An 18,222-nucleotide genomic window follows, 5' to 3' on the forward strand; every position below is an offset into this window, starting at 1 on the left:
TTCTCTGCTCAAATAGCAAGGCAAGGCAAGTTTATTTATATAGGACATTTCATACACAGTGGTAATTCAAAGTGCTTTACACAAACAGGACTAAAAGAGACAAGTATAAGAAAATAAAAATGAATAATAAATGATTAAAATGTGGTAAAACAGGTTATAAAAGTATATATATATAAAAAAGAAAGACTTAATAGCACGCACTGTTGGACGTAGCACAGTGCTCATTCAGCAAAGGCACAGCCAAACACGTGTTTTAAGTGTTGATTTAAATGTGCCTAATGTTGGAGCACATCTAATCACTTCTGGAAGCTGATTCCAGCAGGGAGGGTAATAATAGCTGAAGGTGGATTCACCCTGCTTTGGCTGAACTCAGTCAGCAAATCTGTAATGTATTAAGGTCCTAGGCCATTTAGTGATTTATAGACCAGTAATAATACTTTAAAATCTATTCTGAATGTAACTGGGAGCCAGTGAAAAGACCTGAGGACAGGTGTGATGTGCTCAGATTTTCTTGTTCTGTTCAGAATCCTGGCAGCGGTGTTTTGGGTAAGATGCAAGTCTTTTTGGGAAGGCGGGTGAGAAGTTACAGTAACATTACATTACAGTAATCCACCCTGCTGGTCATAAAAGCTTGAGCAAGCTTCTCACTGGAAACAAAGCATCTAATTCTTGCCATGTTTTTGAGATGATAGTATGCTGATTTAGTTACTGCTTTGACATGACTACTAAAACTCATAACTGACTTAGAATCACACCACGATTCTTGATAATATACTGATTTTTAGTACTCAGAACAACAACTGCATTTACTAAATTGTTTAATTACATTTAAAGAGAAATATTACATTTGTTTACAGGAAAAAGCACAATAGGCTGTTAGGATTTAAGCTAGAAGCTTGAAACATGTAACATACTTGCTTTGCAACATCACATTTTTAACATCATTTAACACCCTTCGGTGACCGTTCATACACATCTATGCGTAACACAATTGTTTTCTATCAGCACTTGCTTAGCAAAGCATGATTCAGCCCATGAGAAATCAAAGTAATGTTAATCATATACTTTTCTCCTCTTCTCTTGATTAAACATACATTTTGGCAGCTTTCAACAAATGATTTCCAGCAAATAGTTGTCAATCATGAATCCAACTCTCAGTCCACAGAATCTAAGGCTCAGAAGTAAAAAATACATTTGTTTGCTCTACACAAACTGTTCTGTTACATCATACGTTTATTTGCACTTACTACTACAATCAGACAATGAAAGCAATAAAATGCCACATACACGAATGGCACTGCAGAAAGCAAATCCATACTGTTTTCATTTCATTCTAATCCACATGAAAAATACTATAGTACTTTATAGTAATCGTGATCTGATGAACTGTAATAAATAGCCTATGTATAAAAATACAAAATCAAACAAACCAAATCATTACCCTGGTGAAGGCAGTTCTCTGCTGAAACGCACAAGTTTTTTAACGATTAGCCATGTGCATAAAGGCTTTTTAATATGTTTTCCACATTTTTCAAGTACCTTGGACTGATTTTTGCTGTTTAAACAGCCTATTTACTACAGTAAACCGTGTAGTGTAGTGTAGAGTACAATATTGTGTAATTTGTTTGTCTATGCTAACATTTCTTCAAGTACTAGGACGGTTCAAAGCCACTATAGCATGTACTACAAACTACTATAGTATTTTTTAATGTAGGGAAGTAATACACATAGCTAAACAATGCTTGATTTTGTCATAAGATTTATTCATCTGCACATTCTCAATGCTAGGTAAATGATTTCATCCAAAAGTTAAATTGTAACGATATGATTGTCTTTTGTAGACAAGCTAAAGGATTTATTCTATTCATTTTTTCAACGGTGTGTTTGCTGTACTCTTCGTCACAATCAGCAAACCGAATAATCTGTAATTAAATGATCTGTAATTGAATGTAGGTTTAATGTAGAAGATAAGTAGACCCTAGTGCTCTGTGGTTTCCACCACAGGTAAGACCTGATCTTCATTTGAGGAGCTCAGATACTCAAACGCTCGCTGGCTCTGTGTTACTAACTGCATAATGGGAGCCAGCAGGACCTCGGTGGTCGAGGAACGGCGTCGAATCATATCGGTGGTGGGCACAGCCAATGTGTCGAGCTCTGGAGGCCCCACTGAGTTGGAATCCGTCTTCAAACTGCCTTTACGTCCATTTGCTGGGACCGGGCTTGGGGTTGGAGTTGGGGACTGAACTGGGCTGGTTGGAACCCCACTGCTGGACCCGCGGCGGGAACGGGCATAAAGGCTTCTGCGGCGACGTGGACGACCATCCATGGCCTTGAGGAAGAGACTGTTTGCAGAGGCACGGCCAGAGGGACTCTCGGGGACCTCATCTGGAGTCGGGTTGTTTGCAGCATCGAGATCAGACACCTGTTTCACCTGAGAGAGTAGAACCAAACGCTCTTATCGTAGGTCTCTGATTCTTATTTTTTAGTATTTTGGAAATGTTATTCAATTCAGTCAATGTCCTGTTCAATCTGAGACTATATTTGCAGTTTATCTAAGACCAAATCTAATTCAATGGGAAAATGCTGAAACACTGATTTCTAAACTCACAATTATACTACATTTCAAATGAACAACAAAAATATGAAGTGACCTGTACCATTGTTGTCAATATTTGAGATCTAATTAAATTTTCCAGTTAGCTCCAGCTAATGAGCGTTTGCAAAGATTTGCATGACACAAATTTAAATTAGATTGTGTTTTTTTTTTCAAAACAGGGCGGAGCTACAAATGCATATGTGTCAGCATAGTGGCAGATTTAAAACAAGACTAACATTATCTCTGTGAAAAGCTGAAAATTTCAGAAGATATGGGTCAAAAAAAGGCCGTCCATGGAGACTACAATGTTCATTTGTGCATAATAAAACTACTAGGACTCTTAGCATTTTAGTCTCATACATTATCTTCAGCAGGTAGGGTGCTAACAATCCAATGGTGGACAACTGGTCACTCAGGGCTGTTTATGCTAATGAAGAAGAGATTGTCACCAATGGGTGGAACTTTCCCCCTCTAATAACATGTACAAAGGGAGAATGTTAATCAAAGTGCATCTGCAGACTGTTTTTATGATGTGATTATAACAATTAAAGAATTTTTATCATTAGAGGTGGGCTATAGTACCACACAACAGTGTTTAACCCTTATGTACTGTTGGGGATGTTTTCATCATCTCTGGGGTGCTTTTCTGTCTTAATTTAGCCATAACTTTTTCTGTGTTATAGCTAGCAGAATGATTTTAGGTGACAAATCTTATTTTGAGAAAATGCTTTAAAATAACATAAATTAAAAAAAAACTCAACATGTATCGTGGGCAAATTTACAACCTTTTTATTATGTTAGGAATAAAAACATCTACAGAATTAAACTACTGTAAAAATGCATCTGATAAATATTTTTTCTGTTTTTTTGCATAAATCTGTAATCAACCTCAGTCTTGATTAAAACTACTAAATTGTTTAGAAAAATTCTTCTAAAAACTCTTTAATTGCCAAATTAAAAATGATGTCACTGAATGTCACTTTAAGCTGTATAGAAGTGTCAAATATCTAGTCAGATATTATGTACTTTCATCATGGCAAAAGATAAAATGAATCAGTTATAAAAAATGAGTTATTAAAACTATTATGTTTAGAAATGTGTTGAAAAAATCTTCTCTCCATTAAACAGAAATTGGGGGAAAAATAAACAGGGAGGCTAATAATTCAGGGGGTTTAATAATTCTGACTTCAACTGTATTTTCAATTTAAAAAGTAACTGTGGAATGGATTTTTTAACCCTTTAATAAAGTCTTGGACATGTGAAACAACATTTGCCTTTGATGCATTTGATTAATTTTTTTTTCTTTCCCTCTAATTTATTTAATTTTGCCCCATTGACTGCCATTGTAACCACATTTTTTAAAATTACAAAACCATGACACCATATAATCATCCATTTTTGATTGTTCGGGGTTTTCCCTGTTGGGAAGAGGTTAAATTTGTAATTTTTAATGTTGATCGTTAGTTAGCACCATTAAGCCTTTAGAAAAAAGCTTAGTTTATCAATTTTATATCGAGTATAACAGCAAATTAAAGTGTGTCTGAGAGTGTTAGACTGTAAAAATGACCTTTACGCACTTACGTTGATGTGTCTGAGAAAACTAAATATGCATCTCAGTTCTCAGAACTACACCGAGTAAAGAAAAACAAAGACTATGTATTTATACACCATCAAATGTGGTTATAAAGGAAGTCAATGGGGCAAAAACAGCCACCAACAGTAAATTAGGAAGAAAAAAAAATGAAAATCTAACAATGCATCAAAGCCAATGTTGTTACTAATCGTTCATATGTTTAAAACTTTCATAAAAGATTTAAAAATCTAGTCCACAATTACTTCTTATATTGAAAATACATCATTTTGCGTTTTTTTTTTCCAAATCAGTCACATTATTTGAGAAGTTGGCAATTAAAGAGTTAAAATCCTGTAATTTTCTAAACAATTTAGTATTTTTGATCAAGACTGAGGTTGTTAACCCCATAATAATAACATTTTACAAAATGTGAAAAATATATTTATCTGTTGCATTTTTACAGCAGTGTAATTCAGTGGATGTTTTCATCCTGAACATAACAAAGGGTAGTCAATTTAAACAGTGCACAAGGTTTAAATCCCTTATAAAAGAGATTGGTGCACTAGGTAAAGCACCAAGCAAGTATACCACTTAAAAAAAAATGTCATATATAAAGATGGTCAAAAGATATTTGTGTCAAATAAAGGGCGTTTTTTTTTTTTCATCTTTTCATGTCTTTGTTTAAAAACAAAATTCCCATTTTATAGTCTAAGAATACAAAAGGCAAGATCAAACATCAAACCAATTTAAACCCAATGTGCAACTAAATAGAGGTGTTTTTAAACTATAACAGTTCTTATGCATAATTGAAGCTTAATTGTGGCCTGAACACATTATGTACCTGAACTTAAATTGGGTACAGCACTAAATGAAAATAAAGAAACACAGTAACACAGAGAAAAAATAAACCAGGCCATGTGATTAGTGCTACACAGACTATGATGTTTTTATATACAGGAACACAGACTGACATATTTAGCTTTGTTCATCCTATCATCTTTAAATAGCACAAATTGATTTTCAGACTCAACCATTCTGCATCTGGTTTTCTTTGAGAGCAGTGTTCATTTTCACTAGAAGCGCATGTGTGTGTTATTGACAGAATTTGAATGAACGTTGTGCTGCTCACCAGGTCATAGAGCGGGGTGGTGTTGATGAGCAGCTGTATAAGAATCTGTCCCAGTTCCAGCAGGTCGTTCGTGAGAGCGCGTACCTGTGTAGGCAGAACCAGCATCTGCTGTACAGGAGGCCAAACCGTCAGTGCCTGCAGACCTGCTGTGAGCCGAGAAACCAGCTGAGAACGCAGCTCCTCCACATGATGAACCCGAGCGGTGTAAAAGGACAGAAGCAGCTGCAGCAGCATCTCCACCATCTCCATCAGCCTCTTTAGACCCACCTGAATATAACAAATGCTGGTCAGGAAACATTGATAGACCTGATAATAACACCATTTGGTGTTTAAAAGGAAACGTGACAGCCCAACCGATCATATGGACTGAGAAGAGCTTTAATGAAGTCACGTTTTTATTGCTGAACTTGGTGAACTGGACATGGGGCCTTACAGTTTGATGAAGTGGCAGTAATGACTCTGTTTAAATGCCCACAGACAACTTGCAGAAACGTGAAAGGGTTCTTTGGGGATACTCTCTATGCTCTGAGCAAATAAAGCAACAAACAACACACAAAGCAAACTATAACTGCTAGAAAAACTGGTATTGTCAGCCACAGTTGGGGTCAATTGAACCTTTTCAGACTCACAAAAGAGACATTCCTAAATTAACGTTGTCCCTCTCCTGCTCACCATGCCCTGTTTCTAAATGTTCAGATTTGCTTGTTTAATTTTTTGATTTTTGATTTTTATTTATTTATTCACAAAAAACAAAATAGATTTACAGATAAGTAACGAAAAGCTGTTTCGTCCACGCTATAAAATCTCTTCATCTTTTAAGATTAAACCATTTTTTTCTTGTTCTATGTATAAATAATGCAAATATGTTTATTTTTTGCCATTTACAATAGCAATTACTTCTTTATTAGTAAAATTAAGTGTAATTTAAAGTAAATACAAACTTTAATTTATTAAAAAAATTAAGTACTAAGTGTAAAAAGAGTAATCTGACTTATTTGAAGGACTCACGGATGCTGAAATGTGAATTTAACTTTTGCAAAAAATAATTTTCCAAATAAAGCACCATTTTCATCTCGTGTGTTCAAGAAAACACATAAGAATCTGCCACAAAGTAATAATTGTTCATTTATTGATCAAAGAATTAATTTAATAATGTTTTTACATTGTAACTCTTAGATTTTTTTTGTACTTTAAAGTTAGATATTAGTGCTTAAAATGTACTGCTAGTACATTTTTTAAGACTACAGTGTTCATTTGTGCATCCTAAAGTTAATTTATAATGCATCTCAGTCGCTGACATTGTTTTTAGTAAGTACTGTGCTAAAACTCTAATAATGGATGGGTGCTTTTTACTCAGGGCTGTTAATGTTAATGAAGGAAAGATTCTCACTATTGGGTGGGACTTTACCCCCTCTAATGACATGTCCAAAGGCAGAATGTCAATCAAAGTGTTTCTGCAGACTGTGTTTATCAAGTGTGATTATAAATAAATAGAATTAATTATTTTTGTCATTGGAGGTGGGCTTTAGTGCCACACAACAGTGTTTAAACTCCTCATAAAAGATATTTTTGCTTAATAGGTCTCCTTTAATGTTGGTGTACCAGGTGAAGCACCAAGCAAGTGTACCAGATAAAAAGGTCATATATATGAAGACGGTCAAAAGATGTCTATGTCAAAAAAAGGGTGTTTTGCTTATGTCTTTGTTAAAAATGAAATTGTTAGTTTATAGCCTCAGAGAATAGGCCCAGATATTGCCAGTTTAGTTTGAACTTCAAACCAATACAAACCAAATGGAGGTATTTTTAGACTATAACAGTTCTTATGCATAATAGCTTAATTTTGGTCTGAACACATTATGTACCTGAACTTTAATTAGGCCCAGCACTAAATCATTTTCAAATAATTTTCAAATAAAGTATCATTTCCATCTGTTGTGTTCAAGAAAACATGTGGGAAACTGCCACAAAATAATAATTGTTCATTCAGGGATCAAGGAATTCATTTGGTAATGTTTTTACATTGTAAGTCTTAGAATTTTTTTGTACTTTAGAGGTATATATTAATGCTTAAAATGTCCCTTTTTTAAAGGCACTACCAAAGTGAGACACTTTTTTTAAGTGTCATTTACGTACATTTTCTTATCAGACCAAAAATATAAGTGCATCAACTTCACTTTTAAAGGTTTTACGTACTTATGCAGCACATTTAAGTTGATTTTGAAACAAGCAATCACATTAAACCTGGGTTATTATCAAGGTCTGTCTGCTCATCCTACAACCAGCCAACGTCTCACGTGCAGCTTCATCTGCCATCAGGCAACGTGAGCGAGAATACACAAGAGCAGTCTGGCGGACACCAGCACAAACAGCCCTGCTTTGGCAGTAGGACTCCCCGACTATTGCCAGTTCATTTAGGTGAGAAAAAAGTGGGTCGGCCAAATTTGAAAGTCCCCTCTGTGTTCTCAACTCCCATTGTCATAAGCCCGTCACCTCGCCTCCGGTCCACTGCACAGCCCGTGACCAACACGTGAATTACTGTAGGGCATTATGCTGCCAAGTCTTAGACTTGTGTGTGTCTCTGACAGCTCAGCATCAGTCCCGGTAGCACACACTCACATTTCTGCGCTCCAGACTCTCTGGGGTGTCTTTTAGAGTTGGTTAATGAAGATTCTTTTGAACATGGTGCACAGGGGCTTTCGTGCTTTTGGACCCAATTACTCTCCACCCTACTGCTGGGAAAGCAGCGAAGGACTCTGTACAGACAATAGCCCACCTTGCCCCTTTGATCCTTAGTACACAAACTGGTCTACCCATGGAACGCTTGTCTGAGATAGGCCATGTGTCTAACGGGTCAGTTAGTATCTGGGGTTTCTAGATGAACATGAGATTTAATTTTCCCATCAGTTTGGCTGCAGAACTGAGGTGTGCTCTACATAATGTTACATTATTTAAACTATAGAGATACCTGGAGTGTTTTTAATACAGTGATTTTAAATAAACAAAAAAGCTTCTGAAAATGTATTGCTTTTGTACCTTAATTTCTCATATTGTGGAAAGTGGTTGTAAATAGCCAACACATTGAAAAGAATTTCCAGTATAAAATAAATAAGAAGCTCCAATGAACTGGAGGTGTTAAAAATCAGCCTGGAGAAGTGTCTATACTGTCTTAAGGCTTTAACTGCCTGCTCTACTAAATGGTTGACCATATTTTGACTGTTATAAATAATGTTTTACACACTCAGCATTGTACATAATCAAACACAATCGTGTTGCACTTCTAGACTTCATTTTGGTTTTATTTTAAAAGAAACAAGAAAATGTGTTAAATGAAAATCTGAAATATTTTATGGCATATTTCAAAAAACAAAGATGATTTTGTGTTAAAAAATGTTTTATTTCGATTATATTTTGAAATAAATTGGTCTTACACTTCATATTTTCTGATGTTTCATAGTATATGTATTATTTACAGTACTTTTACTGTTAACCGACATATCAACTATTTGGTAGAGGCTGATATTTTAGAAATTATAGGATGTGTTGAAAAATAATACATTGAGTCTCTAACTAGTGAAATTAGGAGTTAAGAAATGCAATCCAAAAAAGTTTTCTTGGTGCGGCAGTTAAAGGGATAATGCACTTTGAGGAGAATAGTACAAATGGCAAATACTACAGGCATGAGCTGGAGTATTACAGTTGCAATTGAAACTGTAAAGAAATCAACTGTAGCTAAACCACCAAATACATTTTGAGAGGGTTTTAAGAAAAACATTCTCATTCAAAAACAAACTCAACTACATTTATCACTACGCAACATTTGTCAGACACTACTGGAACTCTGCCAACTAACTGTCTTTTTGAAAATCACAAAAGGTACCCATGTCCACAGTTAAATAAGTTAAATCTTTAATTGTGTGAGTCTATTGCTCTGCTTGTGGTCCTAGAAATCTTAAAATATAAGTACACCGATCACAAATCTGTCTTTTTATTTCATGTTTTAATAGAAAGCTATTCAATATTATATTTGTGCATATACATTAGATTAGTCAGTACTGAAGCCAAATCTGGAGCTTATATAACAAAATAACTTAAAATAACAGTCCAAAAACCAGTTCACCTAAATTTATATGTTGTAGAAAAATATTAAATACAAATTTTAAAAGAGGAAAAATCAAGAGAAGCAAAAAAACAAACAAAAAAATTTGGAAAAATTTTGTTGAAACTTTGTAGGTTGTATTTTTTAACACTATTTTGCATGAGTTTAAATGTATTATCTTTCAATTTCTAAATATGGTGACTAAAATGTTATTTTAATAAATATATCTGTTTAATAAATCTGTTTTGTTTAAATGCACCAAAATACATTGCCTAAATTCAAATGCCTATATTGAAATGGATAAAGATATTCATTTTCAAAATGGGATGTATTCAATTATGCTGAGCACTGTACAAATGCAACCAACTCAAACCTGACTGCCTCTTCTAGAAGTCTTATAATAGACTTGTGGTTGGATGTTCCACCAGGACAAGGACTCAAAACAAACTTCAAAAGCAACACAAAAAATGGGTCACTGAGCATAAAATAAAGATTCAGCACTGGCCATCCCAGTGTGCTGAACTGAACCCGATAGCGAATGGATGTGGTAAACTGAACAGAGGGCAACTATGTGAACCTGGGAATGTGAAGGATCTGAGGAGACTGTGTATGAAACAATGGTCTCATCTCATGTTCACAACCTCATTTGGCATTATGAAGAAGACTATTATCGAAGCAAATGGAGGACGCAAAAAGTATTGAACAAAATGGTGCCACTAACAGAGGTCAATGTATTTTGGGAAACCAAAATCTTTCTCTGCTTATTTACCATGGGTGCCAAGTCTGCCAACAATTCTGACCAGGACTGTATATAAATGTTTTCAAAGTGTCATTTAAGGGTGGAGGGCTTGATTCTGCTGAACGCTGGCACTGTGTTTGTTCTTTCCTGCAATCTCCACATCTCCTCATCCTGTAGCTCAGTCTGTAATCTGTGTGTGTGAGTGATTTGGTGGGTATTCAAGTCACAAGCAGCGACCGCCAAACAGCACGTAGCACTAAATCCCACTGGGTTTTCAGCTCAATCATGACCATCCTCTGTCTAAACAAGCACTCCCATCAAAACATTCAGCAGACTGACTTCTTGATTTCAACTTTGATTTCTTTGAATCAAAAACAGCCTTCTTTTATGCACACAAACATTTCATATTTATTTTAATTGCCATTTTGGAATCACTAAAGCATTAATGTTAGACTTTCAAAAGCTTAGACGCCTCCAACCAGCCTAAATAAGTTACTATTTTCTCCTTTAATATAAAGAAGAATACAATTGAGTGACTAAAACTTACAAAAATACTATGAAACAATAATATAAAAATCAGACATGATGTTAAGTGCATTTAAAATCCTACAAATATGCTTAAAAAAATTATATAATATTGTAACTAATTATAATAATGCTTAAAACTGCTATAAAAGTACACGGAATATGTGTAAAAAGGACACCTTAAAATAAAGTTTGCTTTAAATATTTTAACTAACCCTTGTTATGCACTGTAAAAAGTGATTAGCTTCTGAAAGCGAGTACACCAGTTGCCTTAAAAGCAACAAGTTGACTTCACAAAGGCTATGTAAATCCATTTTAATTTGGAACTGTTAAGTTGGCTTCATTTTTATAATTATGCTAATTAAGTCAACTATTCCCTGTTTACAGTGTCAGACTATTTTAGCACGTCTGTTTTCATATAATACTGTAATTATTACAATATTTCATATTTGGTGCTTCATTAAGTTTATAAAATCTACAATTATAGCCTGTATTGAGTTTAGAGGACACACTGGAGTCTGGAAAGCAGATGTATTGGTCACATTTTATTTTGATGGTCCATTTGTTGAATTTAAGGTTTATTTCATCTAAATGGCAACTAATTCTCATTAGATTATAAGCAGACTGTTATGGGTTAGGGTTAGGGCTAGTGTAAGTTGACATGTACTTGCAACGTTTACAATAGTCATTTAAATGTCAAAGGAATCATCTAAATAAAGTGTTACAGATATATTTTACTGTATGTCATTTTGCTAGATACAGAATTGCTGGGGACAAAACAATACATTTGTATTGGGAAAAAAGTGATTAGTTCACTTTTATTTTTAAAAAAGTGATTACAATTTGCATAATTATAAACATTAAGTCAACTAAACAGTTCCAAGGGTTTACTTTCATTTTTGTAAAGTCAACTTGTTGCTTTTAAGGCTACTGGTTTACTCGCTTTCAGTAATTAATCACTTTTTACAGTGTTGTTTCTTTATAAAAGTACACCTTGTAAGGTAGTCTAAATGTAACGTTAGGTAGTAGTAAACGTTTGAATTAACAGCTACACTGAAAAAAAAGTGGTTGCAAACAATTTATATGGGCTACATTTAAACAAACAAATTAATTTTATTAAGGTTCAACTTACTTTGTATAAATACAATCAATGTATAATAATCAGCCTATATAGATTGTTTGCAACCCCTTACCTTAAAAAGGTTTAGAAAATCTAATAAATATTTTTTTCTGTGAACTCCCAAATAATATCAAACTACTTGAAATGCACTTACAAGTATTCTACTAGAACATTAATATTAGAATATTACTCCATAAACTATACTTAAACTTTACACAACTTTAACTTACTTAAGTTAAAGTCTTCTTAATTTTAGTAAGGCAAGTCAAAGAAAAAGGTTTTAAATCAACTAAAAGCACAAATGTAAAAATAATTTGAAATTATAAAACAAATTCTGTTGCTAATAATGCTTCATACACTGAAAAGGTCATACTTAATAGGCCTGTAATGTTTGAGTACATCTCGAAACTTTTCTCTGCCTTTCCCCACGTCTTTCCTTGGCTTAATGTGTCTCAGGGGTCATGATTTGGAACAAGTGATTGCTGTGATTGTTTCTATGTGTGTGTGACTACAGACTAGACAGGAAGGCCTGAGGGTGGCAGGGCAGCAGGAATGACTGCAGCATGGCACTGAGGCACGTACATGAGATATTTTAAATTTAGACTTGAAGAAGAAGAGATACTTTCTGGTTTAAGGAGGTTTTGAGGAGGCACTCCCTGCCGTTATCATGCTTTCAGTGTCGACTGAGTCTCTGAACCAGACATGTTTGTGGCTATATTTATTTTGTGATTTGATCTCAACATACCGCTCTTCATACTGACTCATGACTCATGTCTTGTTTTCTTTTTCGGTTTTATTTCAGTATTTGTAAAATACTTTCACAGTTCTATTATTACGTTTTTTTATTAAGTTTTTTTTTGTCATTTATGGCTTATTTGTGCATATGTCTTTTATTTTAGGGTTTATATTTTCCTTGTCTGTATTTTGGTGCGTTAAATGAACTAAATGAAACTGCTTCATTGATAAAGCAGGGTATAATCTGAATAAAGGTAGATTTTCACAGGGTATGAGGATTTTCTTTATAGGCACTGTATATATAGGTCACACTGTGGCTCAGTAGCTCAGCTTTATAAAACATATGCTGAATAAGTTGGCAGTTCATTCCACTGGGGCGACCCTTGATGAGTAGGACTAAGGGACTAAGCTGAAGCAAAATGATAGGATGATGATATACAGATGAAGTCAGAATTATTGGCCCCCCTGTTTATTTCCCCCCAATTTCTCTTTAACAGAGAGATTTTTTCAACACATTTCTAAACATAATAGTTTTAATAACTCATCTCTAGTCACTGATTTATTTTATCTTTACCATTATGACAGTAAATAATACTTTACTAGATGTTTTTCAAGACACTTCTATACAGGTTAAAGTGACATTTAAAGAATTAACTAGGGTAATTAGGTTAACTAGGCAGGTTAGGGTAATTAGGCAAGTTATTGTATAACGATGGTTTGTTCTGAAGACAGTCAGAAAAAATTGCTTAAAGGGGCTAATAATTTTGTCCTCAAATTTTAGCCCTCTATTTTAGCCAAAATAAAACAAATAAGACTTTCTCCAGATGAAAAAAATATTATCAGACATATTGTGAAAATTTCCTTGCTCTTTAAACATAATTTGGGAAATATTTAAAAAAGACAAAAGAATTAAATGGGGGCTAATAATTCTGACTTCAACTGTATATAGTGCTTAGCATAAATGAGTACATCCCATTTTGAAAATGCTACTAAAATGCTACAATTGCTACAAATTTTTGTACTTTTATCATAAATTATTTAGTTAGATTAGCTCCAGTTTTGTCTTTTGTACTGACTAATCTAATGTATAGTCACTATATGAGTAATATATTATAGTAAAGAAAATATAAATTAAAAAAAGGGGTGCACTCATATAAGCTGAGTACTGTGTGTGTGTGTGTGTGTGTGTGTGTGTGTGTGTGTGTGTGTGTGTGTGTGTGTGTGTATATATATATATTTAAAATATAAAAAAATATTTTAGAGTAAAATTATATATATATATAAGTATATATATATATATATATATATATATATATATATATATATATATATATATATATATATATATATAACTATTCTGTTTATCAAACCAGCACTTATTAAATGTAAAAAAATGTTAAATTGTTAAATACTTGTTTATGAAACATTTATTCATTACTTACTGTATGTATTTTCGAATGAATTTATTAGTCCAGTAACTATTGCTTTTATTACTATTACCATTATTATTCAAAATAATAATAATGATAATAATAACAATAATAATATTAGAGTCATTTCTGAAAGATCATGTGACTTAAGACTGGAGTATTGAAGCTGAAAATTCATCTTTAAAATCATTGGAATAAATATATATATATTCTGAAACAAATACAAGGAGTTTATTTCTTCATTATTAATGTTTCCAAAAAGGCACAAAAATTAAAAGTCAAGCTAATCCTCATTTTACTGACAACCTCAACAATTGTTTTCATTCATTTATTTTCTTTTCGGCTTAGTCCCTTTATTAATCAGGGGTTGCCACAGCAGAATGAACCGCCAACTTTTCCAGCATATGTTTTGCGCAGCAAATGCCCTTCCAGCTGCAACCCAACACTGGGAAAACACTGAAAATAAACATTCCATTAGGGAAAACCTGGATATAAGATTTATAGACCTGAAAAAATCATTAAAAATTATAACATTTTGAAATGCTAAAATGATCATTTATCTTATATATTTTTATACCCTATTTTATGCATGTTTGTATGTATGTATGTATGCATGTATGTATGTACTGCTTTCGATGAGTAAATCATGTACAAAAGAAAGTAGTCATCACAACATTATATAAACATTTTGCTAGGAATTCAATTAATTAAGAAATGGTCAAAGTTGTATTAAAGAGTGGTTTTTATACAGAGGCCTACCGTTTCAGCTGCAGCCCCCAACATCTGCAATATGTTGTCCACTCTTTCTCTCAGCTTCATCAGTCTGTAATACAGCTGAAAGTATAGGCACAACAACAGGCTACGGATGCGCATCCACATTGGAGGCTCTTCATCATCATCATCTTCATCGTCGTCATTATGAAGGTGTTCATCTTCATAACTCTGCACCATTCTCTCATACTCGTAACCTAAAGATGAGACAGTATAAAGTGCTTGTGATTTCAATGTATTATTCAGAAACTAACTGAAGTGGCTTCAATTTGTTTAAACAGCTGATCTGAGGAATATATTTAGTTATATTTTATTATTTTTATGACTATATCCCTCTGAAAGTGAGAGAAAAAACGTGTCAAATAACTTTCAATGCAGAAATTTGTGTAACCTTTCAAGTGCCACATGCCTTATCATAAAATATTTAATAATAGGCCTAAAATGATGTCATTATGTATTATACATACTCATGACAGTACTCTGTTTAATAATTTGTTTACATCGTTTTAAACAAATTTATATTATTCATTTTAATTCAATCTGTGTTTTTACTTTTTTAATTTAATTTTAATTATTTTTAATTTATTGTACAATTAATTGTAAATTTCATCTGTGTATCAATTTAATTAAACATTTATTTGAATATTGATATTCGTTTATTTTACCCTTTAATTTTATTAATAAATGAAATATAACATTTTTGACAATTTTAAAATGCTTTTTCTTCTAATAACCCTCCTGTGATTCTCTGTGAGCTCGGTTATGGGTGAGTTTGTAAGTTGACATACTTGCAAAAGTATCAAAAATATGCTACTAATGAAGTAAATTGTTTATTTTTAACAAAAAATGTATGCTATCAAAATATAGTGTTGAATAATACGTATACAGTCTACTTCTATGCTAATGACTGCTAAATGACTTGCAATGCTGCTAATTCTGGCAGAAAATAACCCTAAAAAAGCCAACAAACTAATCTCAAACAGACAGAACATTTGCGCCATCTTGTGGTTACATCCCGCATACGCATAATACTATTGTGCTAACTTTTTTTCAAAGTAATTTCCAATAAACCTCGTGTCTCGCTGTCAGTTCAGTGTGTGTACGTTCTTACGCAAGGTGGGTGGCAGGGGCAGATAATACGCCACCGCCTCTTCTGACTGCGTGATGAGCTCATCCAGACCCGCTGTGATTGCTCGTCCCGGGCCCGATCCCTGAGCTTCCGCCAGGAGGCGCCACATCTGGTCTATCAGCCTGTCCCATCTGTCCACGGCTCTGTCCAGCTCATCATTCAGTCGAGACTGAGCATCGTCCAGCCGAGAAAAGAAAGCGTCCTTTAGATTAGCGACCACCTGAGGGGAGGGCAGTCAAGCAGAGGTAAGGGGTAAACTCTCCATTAAGCAAACAAACCGACAACCACGACAAAACTGCCTCCAAATCATACATAAAGACCATATGTTAGTGCAAATATCGAAAATTATGTCTACTTAAGTCTGTTTCTTTCTATAGATTATGATATTTAATAAGAGCTGTAGTAGTAATCAAAGATGTTGTTACCGAAAAGCGCGCGAAAAGTCCTCTTAACACTGACGAAACAGAAACAAGTTGACTCAATGACGTTATGAATCCATAAGATTGACTTGAATGTTTAAAATATACAATAAAAATGCAGGCTCTACTATGTTTAAAAATCATGTAAACACTTGTCTTTAAAACTTGGTAACTAGCGTCAAAATGCTTTAAATGGCCAGATGACATCTGAACTTTGTAATCATTTGCATTTTCTGAAAGCTAATAATCTACTAATAATTATAACCAATAATCATTGTTAAACAATAGCTGCTCAGATTTAGTATCACCAAAAAATAAATGTGCAGATGTTGAATTAAGTATTATAGTTGTTACAGATTCCAGAACTGTATTCTCAAAATGTAAGCTACTGAGGGAGATTTTAAAAATCGGATATTTCCTTTAAATTAGGTTAACATTTGATTAATTTTGTACTTTTAAGTAATCCCAAGGTCATGCTAAAATATACATTTTATTTCAAATAAATTTACATCTACCTTATTGTAAAAAAAATATTATGAATAATATTTAACTTACAGAAAATCTAAGATATTTACCCTATAATAAAGCCAAACTAAATAAGCTGTATTTTTTGTCTCCTTTGTGTGATAAATGCAAAGGCGCAGTAGGGACCTATGGTCATATATTCTGGTCCTACAAATTTTGGAAAAGTATCTTCAGACTTTACTCCCAGGTTTTTGAAATGGACATTAAAATTGATGTGGAAATAGCACTATTTGGATGATCAGACCAGGCTCAAACTTGGCCGAAACATCAACAACTCTCCCTTATGTTTGGCATGGTGCTGGCCAAGAAAGTGATTCTGAGGGAGTGGAAATCCACGACACCTCCAAATTTTTTTTAATGGTTCGCCAAATGGTTTCTGCCCTCAATCTGGAAAGGTTAGTTTTCTCTAGATTTGGCGAATAGAATTTGAATGACAAAATATGGGCCCCTTTCCTTAGGTGTGTAGGTTAATAATGTTTCTGTAATCATTTATTTTTGGTAATATTTTTTTCTCTCTCTCCTTCCTTTTTACATGTCATTCTATGTTGTTTTTCATTCCATTAGTCTGGCTGAGATTTTTTATTGTTTTATTTTATGGTGCTGTATAATTGCTGTATTGTTTGCTAGTGTTTTGGTGCATGTTCTAGTTAGTATCAGGTAATAACACTGAGATCATTTTGTTAACATATATACACGATGTGCACTATTTGGTGTTATGTTTTTACAAAAAACTTCTATAAATAAAGTAAAAAATGTTTACTAAATAGTTACTTAATTTAAATGGTAAATATTTAGAATAGTTCTAATTCATGCTGATGATCCAGTCTTTCTCTCTCACACACATCCAAATACACACACACCTCATCTGTGGGCTGTTGGAGGATAGGGAAGTACTTCTCAAGTTGGTCCAAACCCACCATTGCATAAGTATTCACTGCCTCAACTGCGAAAGCCAAAATGAAATAATTATTTTAATTTATTACCAAGACATGTACTTTGTAAAATGTTTAAGTTTAAGTCAGACTTATTAGCCACCCTGAATTATTAGCCACCCTGTTTTTTTCCCCCCAATTTCTGTTTAACAGAGAGAAAAAAATTTTCAACACATTTCTAAACATAAAAGTCTTAATAACTCATCTCTAATAACTGATTTATTTTGTCTTTGCCATGATGACAGTAAATAATATTTGACTAGATATTTTTCAGGACACTTCTATACAGCTTAAAGTGACTTTTAAAGGCTTAACTAGGTTAATTAGGTTAACTAGGCAGGTTAGGGTAATTAGGCAAGTTATTGTATAACGATGGTTTGTTCTGCAGACTATCAAAAACAAATATAGCTTAAAGGGGCTAATAATATTGACCTTAAAATGTTTTTTAAAAAAATTAAAAACTGCTTTTATTCTAGCCTAAATAAAACAAATAAGACTTTCTT

At 33.5% G+C, this 18,222-nt stretch overlaps 1 protein-coding gene and 1 long non-coding RNA gene across 4 annotated transcripts in view; one reads left to right on the top strand and one right to left on the bottom strand.

The window, feature by feature from the left end:
* The window catches only part of plin6 (perilipin 6), a 23,915-nt gene continuing 5,693 nt past the window's right edge, over positions 1–18,222 (bottom strand). Inside the window, exons 5-9 of one of the 3 annotated variants that reach the window (XM_087286312.1) lie at positions 17,648–17,730; positions 15,826–16,063; positions 14,703–14,911; positions 5,299–5,565; positions 1–2,431 (exon numbers count right to left, since the gene is read on the bottom strand). In XM_087286312.1, coding sequence (XP_087142438.1) covers positions 1,979–2,431; positions 5,299–5,565; positions 14,703–14,911; positions 15,826–16,063; positions 17,648–17,730 — 1,250 coding nt within the window. In that variant the 3' untranslated portion in view covers positions 1–1,978. 3 annotated transcript variants of the gene reach the window in all.
* Positions 15,989–18,222, top strand: part of LOC147833362 (retrovirus-related Pol polyprotein from transposon opus-like) — a 19,530-nt gene continuing 17,296 nt past the window's right edge. The window contains exon 1 of the long non-coding RNA XR_015511520.1: positions 15,989–16,088. This is a non-coding gene — a long non-coding RNA (retrovirus-related Pol polyprotein from transposon opus-like). The remainder of the gene's footprint in view (positions 16,089–18,222) is intronic.

The sequence above is a fragment of the Danio rerio genome, chromosome 16 (genome assembly GCF_052040795.2).
Source record: "Danio rerio strain M-AB ecotype USA chromosome 16, GRCz13ab, whole genome shotgun sequence".
Classification (NCBI taxonomy): Eukaryota; Metazoa; Chordata; class Actinopteri; order Cypriniformes; family Danionidae; genus Danio; species Danio rerio.